The 24,428-nt window shown below is 37.8% G+C and overlaps 3 protein-coding genes across 9 annotated transcripts in view; 1 reads left to right on the plus strand and 2 right to left on the minus strand.

Moving 5' to 3' along the window:
* PUS7L (pseudouridine synthase 7 like) lies at positions 1-11,485 on the minus strand. 3 transcript variants are annotated; one of them, XM_041465492.1, is made up of 9 exons: positions 10,861-11,485; positions 10,276-10,512; positions 9,449-9,608; positions 8,300-8,495; positions 6,501-6,599; positions 4,938-5,019; positions 3,314-3,591; positions 1,644-1,697; positions 1-1,076 (listed from the first exon to the last, which is right to left on the minus strand). In XM_041465492.1, the coding sequence occupies exons 1-9, from the start codon at positions 11,171-11,173 to the stop codon at positions 753-755; spliced, it is 1,743 nt and encodes a 580-aa protein (XP_041321426.1). In that variant the 5' UTR covers positions 11,174-11,485; the 3' UTR covers positions 1-752. The 3 variants fall into 3 exon arrangements, with proteins under 3 accessions (XP_041321426.1, XP_041321425.1, XP_041321427.1); XM_041465491.1 differs by having other exon boundaries at positions 10,276-11,485; XM_041465493.1 differs by lacking the exon at positions 10,861-11,485 and having other exon boundaries at positions 9,449-9,594; positions 10,276-10,328.
* On the plus strand, positions 11,024-24,202 carry IRAK4 (interleukin 1 receptor associated kinase 4). 5 transcript variants are annotated; one of them, XM_041465496.1, is made up of 11 exons: positions 11,024-11,152; positions 11,882-12,051; positions 13,077-13,222; positions 13,544-13,741; positions 14,462-14,622; positions 15,290-15,354; positions 15,612-15,726; positions 17,755-17,864; positions 20,777-20,960; positions 21,761-21,823; positions 22,476-22,712. In XM_041465496.1, exons 2-11 carry the CDS (start codon positions 11,891-11,893, stop codon positions 22,710-22,712), a joined length of 1,440 nt encoding a protein of 479 aa, XP_041321430.1. In that variant the 5' UTR covers positions 11,024-11,152; positions 11,882-11,890. The 5 variants fall into 5 exon arrangements, with proteins under 5 accessions (XP_041321430.1, XP_041321429.1, XP_041321431.1 ...); XM_041465495.1 differs by lacking the exon at positions 11,024-11,152 and adding an exon at positions 11,611-11,699; XM_041465497.1 differs by lacking the exon at positions 11,024-11,152 and adding an exon at positions 22,739-24,202 and having other exon boundaries at positions 11,644-12,051; positions 22,476-22,634.
* The window catches only part of TWF1 (twinfilin actin binding protein 1), a 20,573-nt gene continuing 18,815 nt past the window's right edge, over positions 22,671-24,428 (minus strand). Inside the window, exon 9 of the mRNA XM_041465501.1 lies at positions 22,671-22,799. Within this exon, the coding sequence (XP_041321435.1) occupies positions 22,713-22,799 (87 nt within the window). The 3' untranslated portion in view covers positions 22,671-22,712. The remainder of the gene's footprint in view (positions 22,800-24,428) is intronic.

A 24,428-nucleotide genomic window follows, 5' to 3' on the forward strand; every position in this document is an offset into this window, starting at 1 on the left:
TTGACAGTAACAGGAATAGAGCCTGCATCTTGTAAACAATGTTACATGGTTTTGGTTTTATTATAAATGTTTTTCCAGTGATGTCAAGTACTCACCTGATCTTGAAGAGCTTACTGAAATAGGCACTTCCAGCTATGCACTACTGAATCCTGATATTGTCAGCATTAACTTAATTTGGGGCATTCATCAAATGTCTGATAAGGCAACTGACAACTTGTCACTGTTGACTCAGGATTTTAACCTTTTAACACTAAATACCTGAGCACAATGAAACACAATAAATTTAGGAAACCTCAGTACAACTTTTCAGTTAGAAACCTTTAGGCTGTAAATTTGTAACATTATTGCTTGAATAGCATTTAATATAGAACATATAAAAATACTATGAATTACAAGACACATTTGTTTGCTGCAAATACTTTTCCAGGACTCAACTTTGCAAGCCAGATGTCCATGCAAACAGGAAATTCATGCTGGTTGCCCATGATTTCTTTAAGTTCTGTTAGACCATCCTAGTGCAACAGTTTTACTCCAATGCATTCAATGCATTTAGAGTTTGGAATTATTTTGAAACACTCCAAAGGATTTTGGTAATTTTTTTTTTCCTTATCTGCATTAATCTGAATTGAATCTCCATCTACAATTTTTTCCTGTTCGTGACTTGAACCTGTTATTCTCCCTTATGTTCTTGCCATTACCTGTAAAATAACAACATTGTACAACTTTCCTGCAATCTTTTGTTAAGAGGAATATTAAAAATCACATTTCATTATTTCTCTCAGACAGACTGTTGCGTAACATGAAGGATCAAGGTCAAATGATATATGAAGAGAGACTTTTAAATCATTCAGATGGTTGTCCTCAATTTTGATCTCTTTTTCACTACTTTCCAAAAAATATGAGAGATTCTGAACATTCTTCAAAATGAGTCTGTAGCATCCAGGTATATTTAGCTGTAACGGAGACACTCTGAATTTGCACAGCTCCAGCTCATCCTTAGAAAGTCTTTCATGGTACCATTGTCCAACTTTATTACTGGGATACTTGATACTGTGTCCCACCATCGGAAGAACTACCTTCAAAGAAAAAAACAAACATATTTGAGGTAGTGCTCAGCCATTCCCCTTTAAATAAATGTAATCATTTAAAGTGTGTTTAGACCTTGTGTTCTGGGGCCTGAAATAGCAAACCAGCAGATTCTCTTGTGAAATGAAACTGTGCATTGGCAGGTATATTGAATGTCATTAAAGCAGAAAAAATAATCAATGTATCAGGATTCCTAAAACAAAGCAGTCTGCAGCAGTAAAGACATTAAGTTGCCATGCAAGACTTCACAACTACATTCTGAAAGCTTCAAAAATTAGACTGTCAACTCCTTTTGAAAGTTTTTCCCAGTAGACTGAAATCTTTCCCAAAGTATTCAGCTTCAGGATAAATACTGCCATACTGCAAATGGCACTGTACTCATTTCCACTGCCAAGTAAATTTGCTATGAGAGTGGAAATTAGTTCACATGTGTTTTCTTCAATGAGCATTCTGGCAGGGACAAAGACAGCACCAGTTAAACTAATCATATTATTTAAAACAAAACATTTTAATCAAATAAAAAGATCAACAATTCAGAATTTTTCATATAGACTTACTTGATATATAGAATATTTGTTAGCTGATTCTTCTGAAGCAGTGACTACATGAACCTGACAAGACATTTAAGAAGAAAAAAACAATAACCTTTTAAAAAGTAAAAACATATGCTTTATTTTAAGAATTATGCACTGTACTCACAAACTTGCACAAAATATTAAGGTTATTTGACTACTGTAGGGGCAATAAGATATGCTTAATTTATATTAATCAGTTTACTAGTAGATGGAGTTGCATTAAACATTTACTGATGCTAGCTACCACTATTATTCTTTGAGTCTGAAGTTAACAAAGTCAATGCCATCTTGTGCTACATCAGCAAATGTAAAAATACAAAAAAATGCTTTTTATGAAGAAGGAATATATCTACATAAAACTCAGTAACTCAATACTGAATTTAATACATCTGCTTTTAATTTTGTTTGATCTAATTGTTTCATTAACATTCACTATCAAAAATACTGGTAAAGAAAAATCTCAACTGAAACACAAGCTACTCCATAGGGACTGGAGGTAATGTTTCAAATGCTCTTGCCTTCAAATTTGTAAGAGGTTCACCCAAAAGAAATTAATTACATTCTGCCTCTGCACACATCTGTTTGTTCTCCAGTAAAACACTGCACAGTTTATGATTGATCTGATCAGGAGAAAGATAGAATCATAGCATAATCTAGGCTGGAAAAGATTGAGTCCAGCTGCAAACCTAAAATTGCCAAGTCCACCACTAAACCCTCATCACAGACCTCCAGGGATGATGTCTTAACCCATTCTCTGTGCAGCCTGTTCCAGTGCTTGACAACCCTTTTGGTGAAGAATATTTTCTAATACACAATCTAAATTTTTCTGGCATAACTTGAGACTATTTCCTCTTGTCCTACCACTTGCTACTTGGCAACTATCTTCACAATAAGGTATGCTAACCCTAAAAGAAAAGAGCACTTCAGAATGGACTCGAGTATGTCAAAACCTGGGACCAGACACTCCACTGCCAGATTCTACTCACTGACTCACCTGTGGCTCCATGCACAGCTCCCAGGCTGAGCTATGGGCAAGCAGAAGCACTCCCTTGCCTTTTAGTACTTTACCAAGAAGACCACTGCATTTTTTCAACAGCTGCTGCCAGTTTAGACCCAACACCAGTGAAATTTTGCTAAACATGTTTTGCCTCTGTAATAACTGCAACGAGATTATCAGTTCAGCCTGAGGCTACCTTCTAGCCTAGACTCACACTCAGCATTGTATTTAGGAAAGGCCTGACATGGAGAGCAAGACTCAGATCAGCACTGACTGCTAATATAGAAACACCCAGAGTCTACTCTGAAGGCTTTCCCCAGTCAGATCCTAAGATCATTATATACCATGGAGACTAAATTTTCATATGCATCATTTCTGACCTTCTGCTCCTTCCTTTCATTTGAATAAAATGAGCAGCCAAAACAGATTAAAGTTACTAATTATACGTCTAGCTCGTACGTCTATTTATGGTGAAACAAAAAAAAAATCCTACATTATGCTTTTTTAACTTTGTTACAAATATTAAATATTTTAATGAATGAACCAAAATAAAGGCATTAGAGTATGTCTGCTTATGTATTCAAGTGCATTAAGTTGTTTGGGGGTTTTGGTTGTCGTTTTCTTTTTACAAGAACTACTTTACAAGAAGACTCACCTTGTCATTCAGGGAAATGCTTTCATCATTTTCTTCCAAGAAGACAAGATCACCCTCGACCACTTTTGAGCCATAAGTCTTCAGCCTATATGATGCTGCTTCATTCCAAATTTTACTGCAATAAGCATGGACATAGAATATGCGCAAGGAGTGAGGAATGTTGAGCCATCCTTTGGTACAACCTTCATGATTTACACCATAGCGATTTAAAGCCCGTAGCAATATCTTCTCTCTTACTTTAAATTCTGGCAGCATTACAAGTGTGCCCTTTGCATCTTCTGATAGAAACAAAAATAACCATGTCAGTAATCCCTGATTATTCAAGTATTACCTGACATTTAAAAAGATAAAATAATCAAATAGAGAAAAAATGTGTCAGTCTACTGTCTCCATGCTTTGATTATTTCCTTTCCTTCAATGTGCTGTGTTAGACAAATTTCATCTTGTATGCCTATCAACACAGACCCATGAATTTTATTCTGTTTCATGCAGTATAAATTACAGTGGCTGTCATTCAGTTATTCAGCCTAGTTTGAACATTTTTTTTTATCACATCAAAGGGATTTTTTGAACCAGGTAACTGAAAGTAAAAACCAAGCTAAAAAAGAGTATTAAATCTCTACTTCTCACCATTTCAGAAGATGTATTTCACAGCAGTTAAAAATCATGTCTTTATTTTAAAGGCAAAAATTACATTTGCCTTAGGAAAGTCTGACTCTTAACCAAGATGAAAATGGATTTAATCAGATTTTTACTACATTATATAAATGCTATATATATTTAAAATTTGATGAGTTGTTTTTCATATTACATTTATTATCTGATGAAGCCTTTTGCACAGACTTCTATGTCTGCTTTCAGGAAAAGGCAAGCAGCTGCTTTCAGGGTCCACATCGATTGGAAGTTCCATGCATCATACAGCCATGTACAGAACAGAATCATTTATCTTACACTTTTTTGTGAAACCAAACATACCTTTGTCTTTTGAAGCGATATATCATAGCTGGTATGTCAATCTACAGTGATAAGCAGGCTAATAGGTGTGGAATATTTGAAAAGAAAGATATATTTGAAGTTGAGAGCAACTTCAAATTGGTGAGAAAGTTCGGCTGAATGATAAAACTGATAAATATTGCAAACAGAGAGCTCTACTCAGCACACTCCTGCCTTTGACCTATTTTGTTGATTTTAGTTCAAGAAAGAAAGAAAGTAGATGCATTAAGTGCTGAGTATGAGTTGGGTGCCACATTCCTGTATACTTCCCTCACTAGGGAGAAGAAGTTCATTATCCAAAAGCAGACAGAATGAAGGAGGCCACAACTCCCCTGATCATTCTTAGTCTCTTCCAGCATTATGATATACAGCGTTTGCTTCCATATTTTCTTGCACCTGAAGTACATTAATTTTCCACTATTTTGCACATTTAGGGCCTCATCCTCATATAATTTTTATATGTGCAACTCTACTGAGTTGCACATATAGAAATTGTAATGAAGTTCATTACAATGAAGTGTAAGTAGCATAAAGCAGTAAGAAAATAAAAAGTATTTCCCTGTGCAGCAACACTTTACTACCTCACAATATCGACTCTGCATAAATACATAGACAATTTAAGTGGACATACCAGTTTGAAGAAAGTATCTTTTTGCATTATTTACAGGATCATCAGTATCTTCAGGTGTGAAAAATAATTTCACAGCTTTCACCTTAAAAATACAATTGTTTTCAGTTAAATATGAGTATTTGTCAGCTAAACAAGTAATTATGCATCTAATTCTGTCTTAACATATTCTGGAAGCCCTCAAAATTAAATCAGTTATTTAGTGTCAAAGCAAAATTCTCCCTTTCACAGGAGATCCCATGAGCCACAGAACAATGTGTGAACAACCCTAACCCTTCTCAGATTAAAAAGAGGTTTTAGTCACCCAGAAAACGTAAAACAGTTTTCAAAGCTCTGTGAGAAAACAGGTCACTTTCTTGGTCATCCAGTTCAAACTTCTTCACGTGAAATCATCATCATTCTATCCTGAACAGAAGGTTCTTTCCATCCTGCATGGTTCATGCAAAATTTAGACTGAACACTTTCCACGGTCTCATACAGAGGGAAAACCTTTTTTAAATTTTGTTTTTCAATACTGATCTGTATTAGGTTAGATGACACTATGAAAAGGAAAACACTACAGTAATCTCTGCAACTTGCAATGTTAGAGGAGCTGCTCAATTTGCTAGCATTTCAACCAACCTGTGACACTGGCTCCTGTCCCCCTCTGTATTGGACTGTGCAAGCACATACTGGCGCATTTTTAATATAAACAGTAATTCCTACCTATTTGAAATTAAAGTAACTAAGTTAAGACTAAGGATTTAAATCATAATTCCTCAGGGACTGGCACCTAGACTCACTGCTATCTGATGTCAGATACATCCACAGCAACTTTCATGGGCTGCCCTCAAATCTTGATTTTTGTATTTGAAAGATAAATTTCCCTGATTTTTCTCAGAATCAAAACAAGATTAGAAGAAAAGGATACTCAAGTATCCTTTTGACTTTGTAGTGTCTAATGAGTCTTCTAACTGTGCCAAACACCATACCACATACACTGAAAAGTACATTACTCTTATCTTATTATTACTTAATAAGCTCAGAACAGAGCGTTTGGGAAAGTAGTCAAGCAATAAAGGAAAGCAGAAATTTCTTCTATATAGCAGATAAACTACCACAGTATTGAAAAAGCAAATCCTTTCTTATGAACTTATGTGACATTTTAAAGAAGTAAACAGACCCCCAGCAGAATAAAGAAGCTACAGTTCAGAGGTGATCAGGACCATGAATAAACACTGCATGAAGACTGCTGCTTTTCAGTGTTCAAACCCTGTATGGAATGCAACCACTTTCCTGCCAAGTGGCATGATGACAATCCCAATCACATTCCAATCACAGACAGAACTATCACTCCAGAACTATTTAAAGCTTCACTTGCTGTTTAAAAAAGGTTTTAGTTTCAGTATGGATATATTCATGCTTATGTTGTTATCGAAACTGATCTAGCAATTGCTTCCAGCACACAGATGGATTTATCTCACAAATGAAATTGTTCACTGAGAAGGTCAACTCCAGTGCTAGATATTGCAAAAGTAATAGGAAATTCTCTTGACAGTAAGTACTCAAATTACAAAATGGAATTACCATTTTTTCCTTCAGTAAAGCCAATCCTATTTGATCTGTCTGAACAATTTGTCCTTGTCCAAATCGCTGAGGTCCGTAGTAATTCACAAAACCTTTTGTCTAGAATGAGAAAGAATAAATATGTTACATGCAGGAAAGTACAGGGTATGATCAATAACACCAGGAAGACAACACACATACATCTATATCTATATCCAAAATGTATAAAACCAGAATCAGAAGTTACATGAAAAGCAAAACTCATAATTTATTATGGCATTTTGGCACTAAAAAGATATCTAAAAAGAGATCAAGTTCTACCATTGTCTTCACATTATTAAAAAGATCCCAGGTAAATGAAACAGAATTATTCCTATATAGTTAATTATTATAATTACAACTATAGGTCAAGTCAAAGTAATTAAGCTTTTTAAATGTGTCAGATTATGGAATCTCTACTCAAGCAAATGCAGCACAGCTAATGAACAGTAACCAGTGGACATTTTTTCTTAAAAACACAAATCTTTCTAACATGAGATAACTTCTGTTATTACTGCAATATAATGGTCAAAAGTGAACACTTGTGCTAATTGGGATTTTAAATCTCCTGATGAATTCTAGGTCACACGTGAGAAATACACGTGTGACAGTCATGTGTCACAAGGAAAACAGTCATGTGACCCAAGGAAAACACCCTTTTCTAGAAAATAGTAAGTACACATGGAGCAGACAAACACAAAACACATTTGTTTTGCAAATGGTTATTAGGTTCAAATTTTATAATCTTGCTTTGGACACCTATAGGTCCCATACACAATTCTGCTTTCACAAAAGATGAAAAATGCATATTTTGGATTAACATGTATCCTGTTTCGTCATTTATCTTCTGACCAGTAAGGTAAATCTAATAAAGCAAGACACACAATCATAGGAATTTGGGTTCATTTTCCAAACAGCAAAATAAAACAAGTCAGATGGAACAAAGAAAGCATTATAGTACCAGCTGAATGCTTTTCTCAATAATGAAATTAATTTTCAAAATACAGGTAATGTACTTTACTTTTGCACACTGGGTAGTTTTCATTCAAGACTTTATTCCTGGATTCATCTTCTTAAAGCAATTTATATTATAGTTATTACTTCAAAAGATAGGGCAAGAAAATCAAGTATTTACAGTTTTTCCTTTCCATTATTTACTTTTATTTTTCTTGGTGGTTTAAGAATGTCTGATGATTGGAGTTTCCTTCAGGGACTAAGGAAAGCAGAATCAAAATCCACTGCATTTCAGGGGAGTCTTCTTTCTCAGAAATGGACATTCCACATACGTTCATACCACTGAAGTTTTTCAACCAAACCAACCATGCATGTTCCTCACATGACCAAAAAAGGCAACCAGCAGTGATGTGCAGTGAGCCTATGTGTGTATACACAGGTATCCCACACACACTAGATGGATGTGTCAGTACGTTGTTTCCCTCTTCATCTGCCACAGGGAGACCCATCACTTCGGCTCGCCCCAGCTCTGTGCAGCAATGGCTCTTATATCCATACTCATTTGTTACTGAATTCCCCTTTTGCTGCACCACCCTGGGGTTTCCAGTCTGAAACATAGAATCAATCCACTTGTAATCCCTTCCTGGAAGGCAGTTTTACTCCTGACTCCCTAAGTAATGCAGGAACAATACAAAAGTGCAAAAAGCACCAAACTTGGGAAATAGTGCCGTTATTGTGTTATTACAAGCATTTTCCTTACAAGTACTTTTTATAACAGCAAACAATTAAAACTCTGTTCATTATCAGCAACGATGAGTCTTGCTTACCTTAACACTTTCAACTGCTTCAGCTATTCTCTCCCTCAAATCTGCAGAAGAGTCATGACTGTGGTGCTGGAGATCTCTCACAACTATGTCGAAGTGATTGCCCTTCAGCTGACCAAGTCTGAGGTGCTGGTATGCTGGACGGATGTTGTATATTTTCATACCCTTTTTTTCCATTTTGTTTCCAATTTCCTTCAACCTGAATGAATAATTGGGAGAATTTATGAGCCCTCCTCTACTAAAGCTATACTACTTCTAATGGATGTCTTTTTCATCTTTGCACTGACACAAAAAACACTTATAAAAATAAAATGGGATGCAAAACAATTATTATGAGAAAACCAAATCAAATGGAGAGATAGAAGTCTTAAAATTTAGTTATAATCCAGAAATACTTTTTAAATGATTGGCATTTTTATGATATTGACAGACGCTGGAATTAAGCAATTCATGAAACTTTCTCAGAGTAACTGCACTGAATTTTTAATTTTTTTAATTGATAAACAAGTTATTTTTTTACTCTTTACTCCTCAAAACCTGTTTTTCATTAAAGAAAAAGGAAAACAAAAGGTAATGTGCTCTAGCAGACTCCAAAACACAACTGCTCTTTCTCTGTCAGACTTAACAAAAACAAATTCAGTGCACTGATTCTCTGGGTGTGCTCACACATGCTTGTAATTGGAAACACAGCTGGCAGTTCAAATATTTACCCTTTAAAATATCCACTCAATCTCTTTGTTCTTATAAGAACTTCTTTATAAATAAGTGTCATTCAAGTCAAAGGAAAATTTCAGCATAAGAGCTTGAACCCTAAGCAATATCTTAATAACTTCATAAACTGTTCATTTATTAAAAAATATTTCTTTCTCTTGCTGTGTGGATGCACTTACCTATCTTTCTTCATCATTGAAACACTAACATAAAGTTTTGCTAATTATCTCTTGGACAACTGGCCTTACAGTCCAGTTGGCAGTGGAGTTTTACCATTGGCTTGAGTGCCAAGCTGCATATTGCCTAAAGCCATTTCCACTGTGCTCTATACAGGCAAGGGGAAGACACATCGCTAAGAATATTTCAAGAGATCATACCATGTTGATACTTATTAACACCAAAAACTACGTGCTAAACTGCTTGCACCCAGATTTTAAGTACCTCTCAGGAGTCACCTTCTTCACCACCATAGGCTGCAAAGTGATAGCCTTCTTATCTTTGATGCCAGTGTAACTGAAGTCTGAAGGAAGAACATCAAGTTCAGCTGCCAACAAGCCGATGGCTTCCAGTGTTTCTAGGTTTTCTTTCTGAAGGGTGAAAGCTGGAACAATCATCTCAGAATTATTAGAAACTTGCCTTTATGTTTCAGTGTTCTGCCATGACAGATGGGCAGGTTCTTCCCCTCAGACTGTAACAGCACGGAAACCGTAAAGAAACTGCCCTCCTACCCCACAAAACTAAATCACATGGGACTTCTACAGCACAGAAGGAAAAAAAATATATACACAAAACTCAGAACAACCAAAAACCCTGATGCCTTTAAAAAGAGTACCTCATAAAATGCAACACAATTCAACAGACATGCATGGACGTACTGCAGGAAACATTCTCTGTATTAGAAACTGTTTTGAAGAATGAGATCCTAAGTCAAATTTGACCTTACTAACTTGTTCAGTATCTAGATGCACCTCCTAATGCACAATTACTTTCAAAGGAAAGCTATCACCTTGGGAATGCCACAGTTAGTTAGTGGCTACAATTAAAAGAACTGTAACCATTATCAGCGAGCAGTTTATACCAAATCGCTGCAGTAACTTGATTCCTCCATTTCATTCTCCAGGCATGTAACAACACTGCATTGATAATTATTCATTTACACATAAAACAGTGACTTGACAGGCCTATGTGTCATATAAAAATGATCCTGAGTACCAGTCTTATCTACAGAACACCATAATACCTGCCACCTTCACTAAAAATGTATTTACCTGTATAAACATCTTGCTTCTCCTGAAAACCACCAGCACATCTTTTTCTGGACCCACTTTTTTCTCGAAACCGTACCGTTATTGATGTATTTGGCTGATCATTGACATCTGTCACGGTAAAAGATTTTGTTTCTAAAAGCTTTCCAAATTTTCTATTGATAAAGTGATGAACTGTTTTTCTGTGCTCTTTGTTTCCATCAGGCTCAAAGGAAAACGTAGAATTTTCTAACTTTGCATCTAAAAATTTAAAGAAATCACTTGTTTCCTTTTCAGTCACTAATTGACAAAGTTCTCTGTAATCAGGATTCCCTTTTACAATCATTTCATTGTCTTTGGTACGAGTGACTAGAAAGGGGAATTTCTGCCTAACAGCACTGTGTAAATCTGCTCGAATTTTCTTGTCCAGCCTCGGTCCTAGCGAGAATTCCCTAGCACCAGCATCCGCGCTGTTTTCCAAGCCCCACGCATCCTTCACATCGCAGGCAAATTTGCTGAGCAGCTCGCTCGCGGGCTTGCCGAGTAAGGACTCCAACATAGGGGCTTCCCCGAGGCCGGACTGCAGCCCGGGCTCTCCCTCACGCTCACTTGTGCCCGGGGACGCAGCACAGCCGCTTCCCGCCCGGCCTGGGTCGCGCCCCGGGGGCCCGGGCGCAGCATCCCGGGGGCACCGGGGGGCACCCGGGCCGGGGGGCTCCGTCCTCCGCCTCTTGGGCTCCCGCGGACACGGGCCGCTCTGGGCCGGCGGCGCTCCGCTGGTCTTCTGGAGCAATTCAGCTCGGGAGTCCCCGAGGAAGAGTTCGGGCGCCTCGAGCTCTGTCACTACGAAGTCGCTCGGCGAGTTTTTGATAGCGCCGCGGAAGCCGGTGTGCTCGCTCAGGTAACTGAAGGAGGGCAGCATGGCCGCGGCCTGCCCTGCTCCCAACGGGCCGCAGAGGAAAAAGGGAAAGGGCGGAATAGCATCAACTGCTACGAAGGGCAGGAAGGCAGGCAGGCAGGCAGGGATGGCTGGACGGACGGACAGATGGATGGATGCAGGGTCACACGCAGGGAGCGAGGCACGGACAGACAGACAGACAGGCGGGAGCGCTGCTCGCCCGGAAGCCGCCGCCAGGGGGCGCCAAGACGTCCTCCGCCCCGCCTCCCATCAACGGGGCCTAAGGACGTTACCAAGTTCCCCAGGGCCGGGGGGAAAGACAACGAGCCCCCCTCCTCGCGGCCGGACATGGGGCGCGCCGGGGGCGGGGACCTTTTGACCGCCTATGGGGGGGCCAGGTGGGAGAGCGCTTCCGCTGTGTCATCACCGCGCCGGTGACGTCAACAGCACCGGGGGGGCTGGGCCCCGCCCCCTTAAAGGGGAAGCGTAAAAGGCGGAGGGGAAGCGGTGCGCCGGTACCGCCCGGCGGGAAGCGGGGCCGGGAGCGACGGTGAGGCGTGAGGGGACTCCGGCGGCACCGCCCCGGCTGCGGGTGCAGGGAGCGCTCGCTGCCGGCAATGGTGGGCGGGAGCTGCGCCGCTGGGGCGGCCCCGGCGGGCCGGGGGCGGGTGTGGCCCATGGCTGGGCGGCCGCTTCCCGGAGCGCCGCGGGGATAACGCTGTGTCCCACCAGGAGCGGAGGATGGGCGAGCCCGTGACGGATTCCACGTTCGTCCGCTGCCTGAGCTACGGGCTCGTGAGGCGGCTGGCAGAGTTCATCGACCCGCAGGAAGGGTGGAAGAAACTTGCGGTGGATATAACCAACCCGTCCGGTGAAAGCAGATACAGCCAAGCGCACATAAGGTCCTCCATCAAAGTCCCGTCACCCAAACGCGTGCATTTCCCGTTCGACACCCATACCTTGTTAATCCCGCTTTCCTTCCCATTACCTTAACTTGCCGCACTTCCTGTACTGTGGGCGCTTGTGTCTGACAGTCCCATTTCCTTAGGGAACGCGAGGTAATTACTCCTAATTTTACTGCAGCTCGGGTTTTAAGCAAGCCTCAGAAAATTGACTAAGGAAATTAGGATTAATTAGAATACACACATGGGTATTTTTAGCAATACAGCACGGGCTGCATAACTTTGTGTACCTTAAAGACTAGTAGGCGTTGATGTTATGGTGCCCAAGAGACAGCTGTACTGTAACTCCTAATTCACTGCTTCCAAGAAAATGCCCAGTAAATGTGAGGAGCCCGAGGCCTAAAACTAACAAGTTTACTTGAGGAGTAATGCTTGCAATATTTTATGAGCACCTCATTGCTGGAAGGGCTTGTTGAATCTTTGTTGAAGCTGTTTCAAAGGCTGTGGCATTTTTAGATGCTGTATGTATCATCTTGGATTTCCAGTCTTTTCTAGTAACGGTGGTATTAAATCTTTGTTTTTCTTTCAATAATAATATTAAGTCAGTCAGAATACTGGCTCTCATGTTCTTCTTAATGCCCATCTCAAAATATTCAAGGTGGAATGTGAATGCTAAATGGATGTAAAACAATTATTTTTGCCATTTGATCTGGGTCTGACTTGCTCTCTCTCTCTGGCTGACATTCTCTTCTCTGTTAGTCCAAGATGCCAGTATATTATGGACCCTAGACAAACAGCTGAAGCCTTGCATATGTGTATTTCCCATATTTTGCATGCCTTTATTCTGATTTTAAATGTGTCCAGCTTTTTTTCGCTGTGTTTTCAGAAGATTTTTTGCAGTACATTCAGATTTTTTTTTTCAGTGTGGATTTTTCTTGTAATTTGCCTTTGATCTCTTTCCCTTCATGCTTCTTGAGGTAATTTTTTCTTTTTTTTAATACTGGTCTTAATATTTATCTTTTAAGGAGATTTGAGGCGTTTGTACAGATGGGAAAGAGCCCCACCTGTGAATTGCTTTATGACTGGGGAACCACAAACTGTACAGTTGCTGATCTTGTGGATCTGCTGATAAGGAATCAGTTCCTAGCACCAGCAAGCCTTTTGCTTCCAGGTAACTTGTTACTCTTGTACATTTTGTACTGTGTTCTCAGTTTTCTAAGATGCTAAAGAACTTCACACTAACCTGAAAATCAGAAAGGATTAGGTTAAAATAACCAAAAGTGAATATATTTTCCACTTTCTATCATTTGTAATAACAGTTTAAGTAAGAGTTTCAAGTTTCAATAAGAGTGCTGGAGTTTACACATAGTGGCACAATATAACCTGGTGATACTTATGTGTCTCCTAATTTTCAAAAATACTGGCATTAACATTACACAGTTTTTCTCTCGTCCCTAATGTAGTTAACGCTTTTTCTAAATTCCCTTTTCAGAAGCTGTAAGGATGCCACAGGAAGTTACATTACCTCTTTCTTCACAGGAAACCTTGCCTATACATGAGAAACAACTACCTGTACAAGAAAAAAAAGTGGCATCTGTAAAGCCTGCTTTAGCTCAGAGTACTGAGAAGCAGCATTCAGATTCTTCCTACTCATGTGAAGAAAACAGCAGCTCACAGTCCAGTAACACAGGTAGACATTTACTTTGGTAGAATTCAGTGCTATTTTTTTGCTGATCTGTCCTTCACCCCATGGTGGTGCATAAGAATGATGACTCTATTCCTGTCATAGTACATCTGTGGGAAACAGCATCTTGCCAATAAATCACCTACTTTTAGGGAAAACTTAACTGTTAATTAAATTGCAATTTCTTTTTTGCCACACGTAATCCTGTTGTGCTTTTCCAGTGCCTATTTTATAGACTGTTCAGTGTCTCATGCTTTGAAACTAGGTTTTGTATGTCAGAAATTACTAAGAATGCTGGAGAAAAGATGACTTAAGAAGGCATTTTAGGAAAGTGTGTGGTTGGTCTGTTCTTTCCTAAAGGTTCACATTTGGGTTGCTGCCAGCAACATGATGTAACCTTGGTGTATTTTTTGCATATAAGGCAGTGTGGCTCTCTCTGTGATCTGTACACATTTAATTTCTGCTACCTGTATTACAAGTATGAATCAAAAATACAATCAGATGCGTGCTGCAGTGTTAGTTGTGAAGAAAATGATGCACAGGTAATTGTATAGGTTTATCTGCCTTCCTTTTGTGTTTCTGGCCTCTTCATCACAGAGCTGGAAGTAGGGCTCCGCTATGTCAGGTTCTGTGCAGTAGCAAGTTTTTGTTTCAAGGGAACTGAAACAGAAAACCTTGTTCCTTAAGTGAAAACATAGTTTTTTGCTAAATGTCGATGTCTTTCAGATTTCCAGAATTTTTTGTTTCATGACTTGGAAAGCATTACAAATAATTTTGATGTGCGACCAGAATCAGCTGGAGGTAATAAACTGGGAGAAGGTGGCTTTGGCATTGTGTTCAAAGGCTACATCAATGGCAAAAACGTGGCTGTCAAGAAGCTCATTGCTGTGAGTTGTCCTGGGGATTTTTCATTTTAATGACTGTGTACTTTATAGAATAGACTTGTTTATCTTGTTTATTATGAAAAGTGGTGAATGATAGATTTCCCAGTGTTGTCACTGTCCTATATATTGGTTGGATTAAGAAACTTATCCTTAGTCCCATCAGTGTTGCAAGTCAGCACAGTCACAGGAGCCAATTCTTGCCTTCTCTGTAGTTGTCCTTTGAGAGGCTAAGCAAGATGTTGGGAAGAGCAGGGTGCTTCCCCAGTTGTTTTCCCCTCACCCTCAAGAAGTACCAGGAGAGAAGGGATCCTAAGATGGTTTCCATTTCAGATTAGGATGGCCGAGATTCACAAGCTAAATTGTCACAGATTTTTAGTCTTCATAACCATTGTTTTGTGTGAATATTGAATTTGGTAATTAAGTGCTATTAGGGTGTGACTGCAGTGAATGGAGTAAGTTGTTGATTGCTGAAACTGGATCCATTTATCCACTTATACAGTATTCCAAGGAATTTAAAGTCACATTCTGATACTTTATTTTTGGATTGAGTAGAAGGTGTATTGTGAAAAGTTAACTAAGAACGGCTTGAAATTCTTTTTTTTTTTTTTAATTAACAACTGTGCATTTATTATAAACCAATTATGTTAATATCAAATACTTCTTTTTATAGATGGTTGATGTTAGTGTTCAGGACTTGAAACAGCAGTTTGAGCAAGAAATAAACATAATGGCAAAGTGAGTACATCATTATATAATTTTTGTCTTTCTAACATAACAGTTTGCTGAAAATGTTAACTGAAAACATTTAACTGAAAATGTTTCTTATACAGCACAATCACATTTTGTTTGTTTTAAAACATTACCACACAAAGCTGGCTTTGTGCAGTAGAGGTGAAACAAGTAGTTGTGAACCAAGTTCCCTCTACCTTGTGTTTTCCTCAGATGTTGAGAGTCTTTCAGAGCACGTATGAACAGATTTTTTTTTTCTGTAGGTGTCAGCATGAAAATTTAGTAGAATTACTTGGTTTCTCAAGTGATGGTGCTCAGCCATGTCTGGTGTATGAATACATGCCCAACGGTTCATTGCTTGACAGGCTTGCTTGTCTGGTAAGTGAAATCTCTTCTAGCTTCCAGTTGCCTTACTTTGCCCAAGTACAGGAATCTGTGGAATGTCTTTCAAATGGAACTGAACTTTGATGTCCAAATGATGTTTTACTACTTTCTTCTTGTGTTCTAATAACAAGTATCCTTCCAATATGATTTTACACAAACATTTTAGATAAAGTCAAATCAGGCTGTCAGTGCAATGTCATGTACTGCTATCTGAATCATCACAGAAGCTTGCACTGACTGTGCCTGTGTGAGGCAGTGCAGAGGGTGCTGCAGTCTTGTTCCCAGTTCTTATGTTGGCATGTTCTCTCCTGAGATTCTGCAAAATCTGTGAAACTGACCTTGTTCACTGTCCTTGTGATAGTGGTTATAACACAGTGCTCATAGTCCGCTTATCTCTTTCTGAAGTACATAAGTAAATGTGAATTTCAATTTAAAAAAAATATTATTTTGTATAAATGCTTAAGATTTAATCAAATGGTGTATGTTCTAGCCTTGGCCTTAAGTACCAAGTTGCTTTGGTTTTGTGAGCTGACTCTGTGTATCAAGGACACACAGTCCAATAACGAGCCAGACTTAAGGTAGTAGATCAGTGTCTCTGTTAATTTGTTGAAGGAGTTAAAAAAAAAATCTGCTTAATAGTAAACAATTGCAGCTTCTGAGGTTGTAATCTGGTGAACATTTTATATTGGTGCTACTTCAACCACCCATGTCCCCAGACCTAAAATGTTTGGCTTGCTTTTTTTTCTGCACTGATCCTCTGGTTGTACTGGTGCAAGCATCTGTCATTTGGAGAAAGATCTGGATTACGGAACTGACCAGACTGATAAAATAATACTTGGTGAAAAAAAAAATTTAATTTTCATCAGGAGACATTTCCTTTGTAGGGCTGCACAAATACTTCTGCTCCAGTAGGAAAAAAGCTATGATGAGAATGAATAGCAGTGCTTGGGGAAAGAACCAGTTCTCTTAGCACTGCTGTCTCAGTTTAGATTGATTTGTTTGCTTGTATACACTGCTATAGGTGCAATTATTTTTTTTTTAACTGAATCAGTGCAGAAGAGAGACTAAGTCTTACCTAAGGACAGTGCAAGTTTATCTGTAGAAATGAGCAGCGCTTAGCAAGGATGTATATGAAAATGGTCATCAGTGTAACTAGCTGTTATCATCAAGGGAGCTTTAAAGATTCGGGATAATTGAAAGCTAAAGGAGAAATAAATGTCTCTTCCTTTACAAGGAAAAGACATATTTATGGCATAAATCAAGGAATCTAAATCAGAATCTATAAACTAGAAAGAATCTTTTTCTAATAAGATCAGAGAGGTGAGTAATGTATTTACTTGAATATCTGTTCTTGCTGATAATTTAATTTTGTGACTTCACTGGATGTGTTTGATGTACAGACTCTTGCTTGTGTCATCTTTGTGTCTGGATGTGTCTGGATGTTGAACAGGCAAGGGAGGTGGTAGAATGGTGAGATGCTGTAATCCACTTCGCTTGGCCACTGACAAGATTTTTGATGACTGGTTTTTAAATGTAGATGTCCTTACTTCTGAGGTTTAATTAGCACGAGTAAAGCTAAACTCTCAAGAAGTCAAAAAAAATGCTGGAAGATTGACTTCTTGTTGTTAGTAAAAACTGTGGCTTGCTTTGAATTATTTGCTTTGGGTTGAAGGCTCTGGTATCAGGCCAGTACAAAGTGGGAGTTGCAGTAGATACAGATAGGTCTTTGCAGAGCAGCTGGCCTTGGAGGATCACAATCAAACATTAACCAAGGACATTTTTTGCAACTGGCAACTTAATCTAAGGCAAAATGCAGGAAGATAATGTAATGTGACAAAGGCATGTATTTCTGCCCAAGTCAATTAAGAAATGTATGCTGGTTGTGTTTTTGATCATCTACTTGAAAACAACAAAATATAGCAAGAAGTCGCTTTTGGGTTGTAGGGTTTTTGTATGTTTTGGTTTATGTGAGTATATATATATATTTTTTGGATTTTTACTTGCCTTTCTCTCTTAATCAAGGATGAAACTCCACCAATTCCTTGGAATATGAGGTGTAAAATTGTTCAAGGTACAGCAAATGGCATCAACTTTTTGCATGAAAATAATCACATTCACAGAGATATTAAAAGGTAAAACCTGCAGACTATTGCTGGCTGCATTTTCACATTTTAATTTTTCTTTTTCCTCTTTCCCCTGTTAAAATAATTTTAGAGAGAACAAACTGCAAAAAGAATTACTTCAGTCAAGGGCACAATCTTCTGCAAGTGACATCCATCTCCACAATCTTGTCTGTACCACAAGGACATGACCAGTAGAGACTTCTGAAGATAATTATGGGTCTAGAACCATAGAATTGCTTAGGGTGGAAAAGACCTTTAAGATCATCAAGTCAAACCATTAACCCAGCACTGCCATGTCCACTGCCAAACCACATCCCAAGGTGCCTGCACCTACATGTCTTTTAAATATCTCTAGGGCTGGTGGCTCCACCGCTTTCCTGGGCAGCCTCTTTCAGTGTTTCACTTGATGAAGAAATTTTTCCTAGCGCCTAATTAAACCTCCTGTGGCACAAATTGAGGCCATTTCCTCTTGTCCTATTGCTTGCTGCTTGGGAGAGGAGACTGACCCCCACCTGGCTCCAGCCTCCTTTCAGACAGTTAATTGTAGGGTGCAAGAAGGTCTTCCCTGAGGCTCCTTTTCTGCCAGCTCCCTTAGCTGCTAGACAGCTTTCCAGCCATGAGATTTTTGCATTGTAATTGTAATTTGTGTTATAAATGTAATATGTAAATTGTAATATATATCTTAAATTGTAATTTGTATGTTACTTTGAAATAGTTATTTGAGTGCCGTGAGAACACACAAAGTTCTGTTCTCTAACTACTTCTAATGCAGCTGCTGTTGAAGAATAATTAATTTTTAAATAGGGAATTTTTCAGATAAAAGCACATCTTTCTTTTTCCTTTTTGTAGAACACTTCTTCAGAGTGTCTCCTTTCATTTACTCCCATTTTTTATGAATACAGTAAAATTACTTCAGTCAGGTTCATGAAGTTCAAGGTTCTTCAATGATAATGAATGGTCATTGGTTGTTATACCGGAGTTTTTTTCTATGGATATCAGAACTCAGAACAGGAGAGGGTTTTGTTGTAGAGTTTGGTTGGCTTTTTCTGGTATTTTTGTTGTTATTTGTTTCCTCTTTCCTGCTAGAGTTTACTCTGTTAGTTTTTTTAAAAAGAAGCCCAAGTCTTTGAAGCAAAGCCCCAAGTGCTGTACTCGTTCTGGTGGTTAAGAAGGAGCAACTGACTGATTGGGTGTTACAGATGAATGTTTCAGTAGCTTTCTGGTTTCTGGCAACTCTGCTAAACACAGGCAAATTCAGTTTTGTGACCCTTCAGCTTGGGGGTGTACGAGCATTTGCTTCAGCTGTCTCATGTATGTGCTTGCTGCTTTGACAGTTTGTTTCTTCTTTCTTCCCTGCTTAAGCCTCTGGAGAAGTGTAATGACTGCAAGGGAAGCACTTTTTTACCTTACGCTGCCTCTGCCCTTCTAACTGCTGTGAGTTGATAATTTTAGAGAATTGGGTTTGGGTTTTTTTTAGTTTGAATAACATTTTGCAACTTGTTGTGTGAATAGTTCAATACATTTGATTGGTACTATTAATAGTGCTGCCACTCCCAGATAACGTTTAGATGAAGAGACATCTAAGAAGATTACTTCAGTCTTCATTTTGCTGTGATGTGTAGATACCATTCATAAACACACAGGCATTAGAACAGCTTCTCTAGGATAGAGGGGACAATATTTAATGGGTATTCTCACAGTTGTTCATAGTTTTTTTGGACTGGTTATGCCCAGGAAATAGTTCAGTTCACTTTTGAAGCTTGAAGTTGCAGTAAAATTTGCATTTGTTGTGCTTTTTGTCGTGTACCCAAACATAATGACCACTCTTTGGACTGACTCAAGTTGATAAGAAGCTTAGATTTATGAAGTTGTGTTCTTGTTCTCTTTTTTTTTTTTTTTAAAAGTTGAGCTTTAAACAGGAGACCAGTGGGTGGTTGATGCCTTGACAAGTGTCTGGCCTTTTGGAGTGGTCATATATCTAGCATTATTTCTAGCAGTTCTAACACCAAGTGATCCTTTGTAACTTACAGCTGTTTTAATTTTGTTCAGGTTTGGTGAACAAGAAGGAGAAGTTAGAAGTATAACTTTCTAGCAAGTTTTATATGTTATATCAGGCATTGTGGATTTCTTGCAGTTCCATTAAAGGGATCAGAAAATGAGGATTTCATAAATATTAAATCAAGCTATTTTAAAATGGTTTTAAGTGGTACAAGTTTAAAACCCAGTAGATTTCTGCTGTAATTCATCCCACTGAGTATTTTATGAAAGCTTTAAGGACTTTAAGATGAGCCTCATTTGTCAGGGTTGCCTTTTTTAAAGGAAAGTAAAAGCTGGAGGTCAAGTGAAAACACAGTACATAGAATATTCTAGCAGTAATTAAATTTTCTGGTTTTCTTTCAAGACAAAAATAAGAGTATTATTCATTCAACATGAATTTGTCATGGTTGACATAGTATTAGATAATATGTGTAAAAAATATGCCTTTGTTAGTTCTGAGCAGAGATTTAGACTGTAAGAATTAAACTGTGATCCAGTAGAAGTTGATCAGAGCTAAGTATTCTCTATTGTCCCTCTTAAAGCCAAACTATAAATGTAACATAATTGGTCTGTTAAAATAAAGTTTTGTATTTCTAAGGTTTGGGGGGTGGGGGGAGTGTCTATTTTTTTCTCCTTGGATGGATCTTGCAGTCAGTTCTTCATTTATTTAGAGGAATGAATTTTGAAATTGAGCAATTTCCAACAAAACTAAATTTACCTAACTTGTTTTATGAATAATGTATAAATATTTTAGCTTCCAAGATAGTCAAAATAGCAGTTAACATTTGGTTACTAAAGAATTATTAGACCTTTTAAAACCTATTTTCTGTACTGTTTGGAAAATTCTCTTTTTTGTTTTTTCCCCTACCTCCCCTCTCCACCAGTGCAAATATCTTATTAACTGATACATATGTGCCCAAAATTTCTGACTTTGGCCTTGCAAGAGCATCGGTAACATTCACACAGACAATCATGACTGAGAGAATTGTTGGAACAGCAGCCTATATGGCACCTGAAGCTCTGCGAGGAGAGATAACACCTAAATCTGATATCTTCAGTTTTGGAGTAGTAAGTAGAACGTGGGAAGCAATATATGACTTATTTTGTTAATGATAAAAGCACAGAAAAATCAAGAGTATCTGAAATGAAATTATTACTCTGGTCTATAATTTTTCTTTTTCCCAATAGATATTTTCTTAAGATAGTGTTTCTAAACTTTGACTGTGTTAAAATCATTTGAATATGTTGATTTGCTGTGTTAAAGACAAGAGTAAAATAATATTTCAGGTTCTAGCTAAATGTGGTTTGAAGTAGCGTGGAACATTGTTTTTGCTTGCATAGTATTGCACAAAAGTGTAACTCAGGCTAAAAAAGATATTTTAAGAAAATGGTCCAAAATTATGTGTTTTACTATATTCAACACTAAAAATACAATGTCCATGTTGGATTTGCCTTAGAGCTGAGTACAAAAAAGACATGTGCTTAATATTTGGAAGAAAAATGAATCTATTCTGAATAGATCCAAGACCCTACTCACTATTGGCCATTTCCTTCACAGTATTTAGTTTCATGGGAAGGTGGGCCCAACTATGTGTGAATAGTTTGGAAATCCTTCAGTCTTGTTGGGAAGGAGCACCATGTAGGGTGAGAATAACTTGTGCTGAAATTTGTAACCCACACTGCTAATAACAGTTAATGAAAATAAAGGTAGGAACAAAACCAATGAATTGTATAGGAAATCTTTGTACAAACACAGATCCTGAGAGTATTTGTTGACAGGCTGGAGGTCATGCTCCTTTTTGCAGATCATATATATGCTAAGGGTTATTCTGTGCTTTATTTTCTCTTCTGATTTTTCTTCCTCCTAGGTCTTACTAGAAATAATAACGGGTCTTCCTCCAGTAGATGAAAACCGGGAGCCCCAGTTGCTGGTATGTTCTTCATGCTTTCCTTCCTTCCCACTGCTCCAGGATCACTTTATATGAAATCATAGGTTAACAGGTTCTGAGACAATCAGTTGTTGGTCAGCAATTTCAGACTGATCCATAGAGGAAGGCAGAAGATCTGCCTGTACTCATTGGCTCTTATTTATTCATTTGTGCTTCCTCAAACAGTACGGGGGATTACAGATAACCCACTTCAAGTGTGTTGGAACTGAGGACTTTTCGACTAAACCAGTCAGATTTAAAATCGATTTCTGACTAGAAGTTTCCAGCAGATACCACTGAGACTGGAGACAGAAGATCAGTTTGCAGACAGATTCATTTAAAGAAATAGGCTTTATAAAAGTGATTAAAAAATTATACCAGATTAAGCTTGCATATTTGTGGGTTATTAGGATACTTAGTTGATTGTGCCTCTTCTCTTACAAAAGAAACAATACTAGAAAACTGAGCCTTGAAGTGAGAGACAGTTAAATCTGTTATGGTATGGCTTAAAGAAATTTGCTTTATGATGTTGTGGTAATTAAAATTATATAGAATAAAATAATAAATTAATAAAAATGTATAATTTATTTATACTCTCACATGCTGTTCAGATACTTACAATGTTATCTGTTTGTTGGTTCAAATTCTCTTGTAGTTAAGTATAAAAGATGAAATTGAGGATGAGGAAGCAACTATTGAGGATTTTGTTGATGAAAAGATGAGTGACTGGGATGTACCTTCAATTCATAAAATGTATTCAATTGCTGATCGGTGTCTGAATGACAAAAAAAACAGAAGGCCAGACATTAAGATGGTATGTAGTCTTTCAGAAAAAAGGTTTATTTTGGGTGAGAGTGTGTGTGTTCCTGTGTATGGTTACAGTATCAGTTAATTATATTTCTGTCTGTTCTCTTCCAGGTCCAACAGCAGCTCCAAGATATAAAAACTTGATAATGTGTCTCTTCTGATACCAGTGTTTCTGTAATGGAGACCAGTACCAAACATTTAATCAGTATTTAGTGCAATATTATCAGTGATTCTGCTTTCCAGAACTTTCTGGACACATGTAAAGTGAGCTGTTGGCCTGTCAGGAGCTCTTTCACATTTCCTTGGTCACTGGGCCCTTAACATGCGAAAACTCTTTCTTGTATTAACAAATTGCAGTGCTGGTACATCATCTTCTCCTACAGCTTTTTAAATGCATTTCCATATTACATTCTATTTGATTCTTTTTATTTCCAAATACCTGCAAAAGCATATTACTGTAACTGGCCAGAATGTTTTTTCTGCAAATTGCTTTCTTGATCAGGTGTACTAGACCTTCGTCTATTGAAGACAAAACCATTTAATAGCTATAATGGTAGTTAATATTGTCTTTTTGAGAGTGACAATAGTATTACCCAGTTTAAACAAGCTTCTACTTAATATTTTAGCTTAAGAGTTCATACTAGAGTGAATGGTCTAGTACTGTTAGTGAATGTCATTATTATCAAAAAGTCTTCTTGGTGTTAGTTTTAGTCAAATAAAGGCTGCAAGACATTTTCTGGGTTATTTTTTTCATTTCAAGCGTTCCCAAGCAAAATAGTTATCTTGCTGTGCAGATGCATTTACATTTGCAAATGCTTTCTTACAGTGAATTGTATGATGACAAAACATTTAATTTTTATTCACAGGAAGACTCTTAGCTACTTTGACTATTTTAGGAGGATTGAGTATTTTTAGTACTTTAGGAGAGGATTCCATATGGATTATAAATACAGATGGTTGCTTTTCTTAAAGGGGTCAGAATAATGATGTGAAGACCAATACTGCATTTTACTTAGTCAAATAATTAAGCTATTTTTAATATATATATGTATGTATATTAACTAAATACAAAAATACACTTCTGAAAGTATAAATGGAAAGCTTTTTAAAATAGAAACATTGACAGATCAAAGCAGACTAAAAATGGAATGAAAGTGACTAGTAAGATTCCAGATGCTTTGGACTAAGTATGAACATATTACCATTGTAAATGAAAGATGTTCTTTTCATATAAACTCATTTTGCACCTCGTGAACTTTCTTAATAGCTTAGGGATAAGAACACAGTCGGGCCTACAGTTAAATTTGAAATTCTGTGATTGTGGAATCACAGGAATATCAGGAATATGTATCTCGTTGATTTCTGCATGTGATTTCAATGTAATGATATCATTAGATTTCTGGCTATTTATTCAGTTTGTATTGCCTTTTCAATCCGCTAGCTTAATTTAGAAACAAGAATCTACCTAATGGCTTCTAGATTTTTTTAGTATAAATTGTAAAAAACTGTTAATATATAAAAAAACCTCTGCATTATTACTTCTTTCTACTATTAAAACTTTGAGCCTTGAAAATAATCATCATTTTATGTTGCATTTCTGTTAATAACATTATGGTAACCTCACTGCGTGGAATAAAGCTGTACGGGCCTGAACCTGGAGAAAAAAGCTGCTATAAAGCTGAATTAGAATAAAATGTGCTGAAGCCATTCTTCAATTGTAAGCATCTCCAGCTGTTATGTGAAGGTTTCTTATTAGATCACATCTGCTTTTTACTATTCCCTGGAGCTGGAATACAGCTGT

The sequence above is a fragment of the Pyrgilauda ruficollis genome, unplaced genomic scaffold, assembly GCF_017590135.1.
Source record: "Pyrgilauda ruficollis isolate IOZ18807 unplaced genomic scaffold, ASM1759013v1 scaffold19, whole genome shotgun sequence".
NCBI classification, from domain to species: Eukaryota; Metazoa; Chordata; class Aves; order Passeriformes; family Passeridae; genus Pyrgilauda; species Pyrgilauda ruficollis.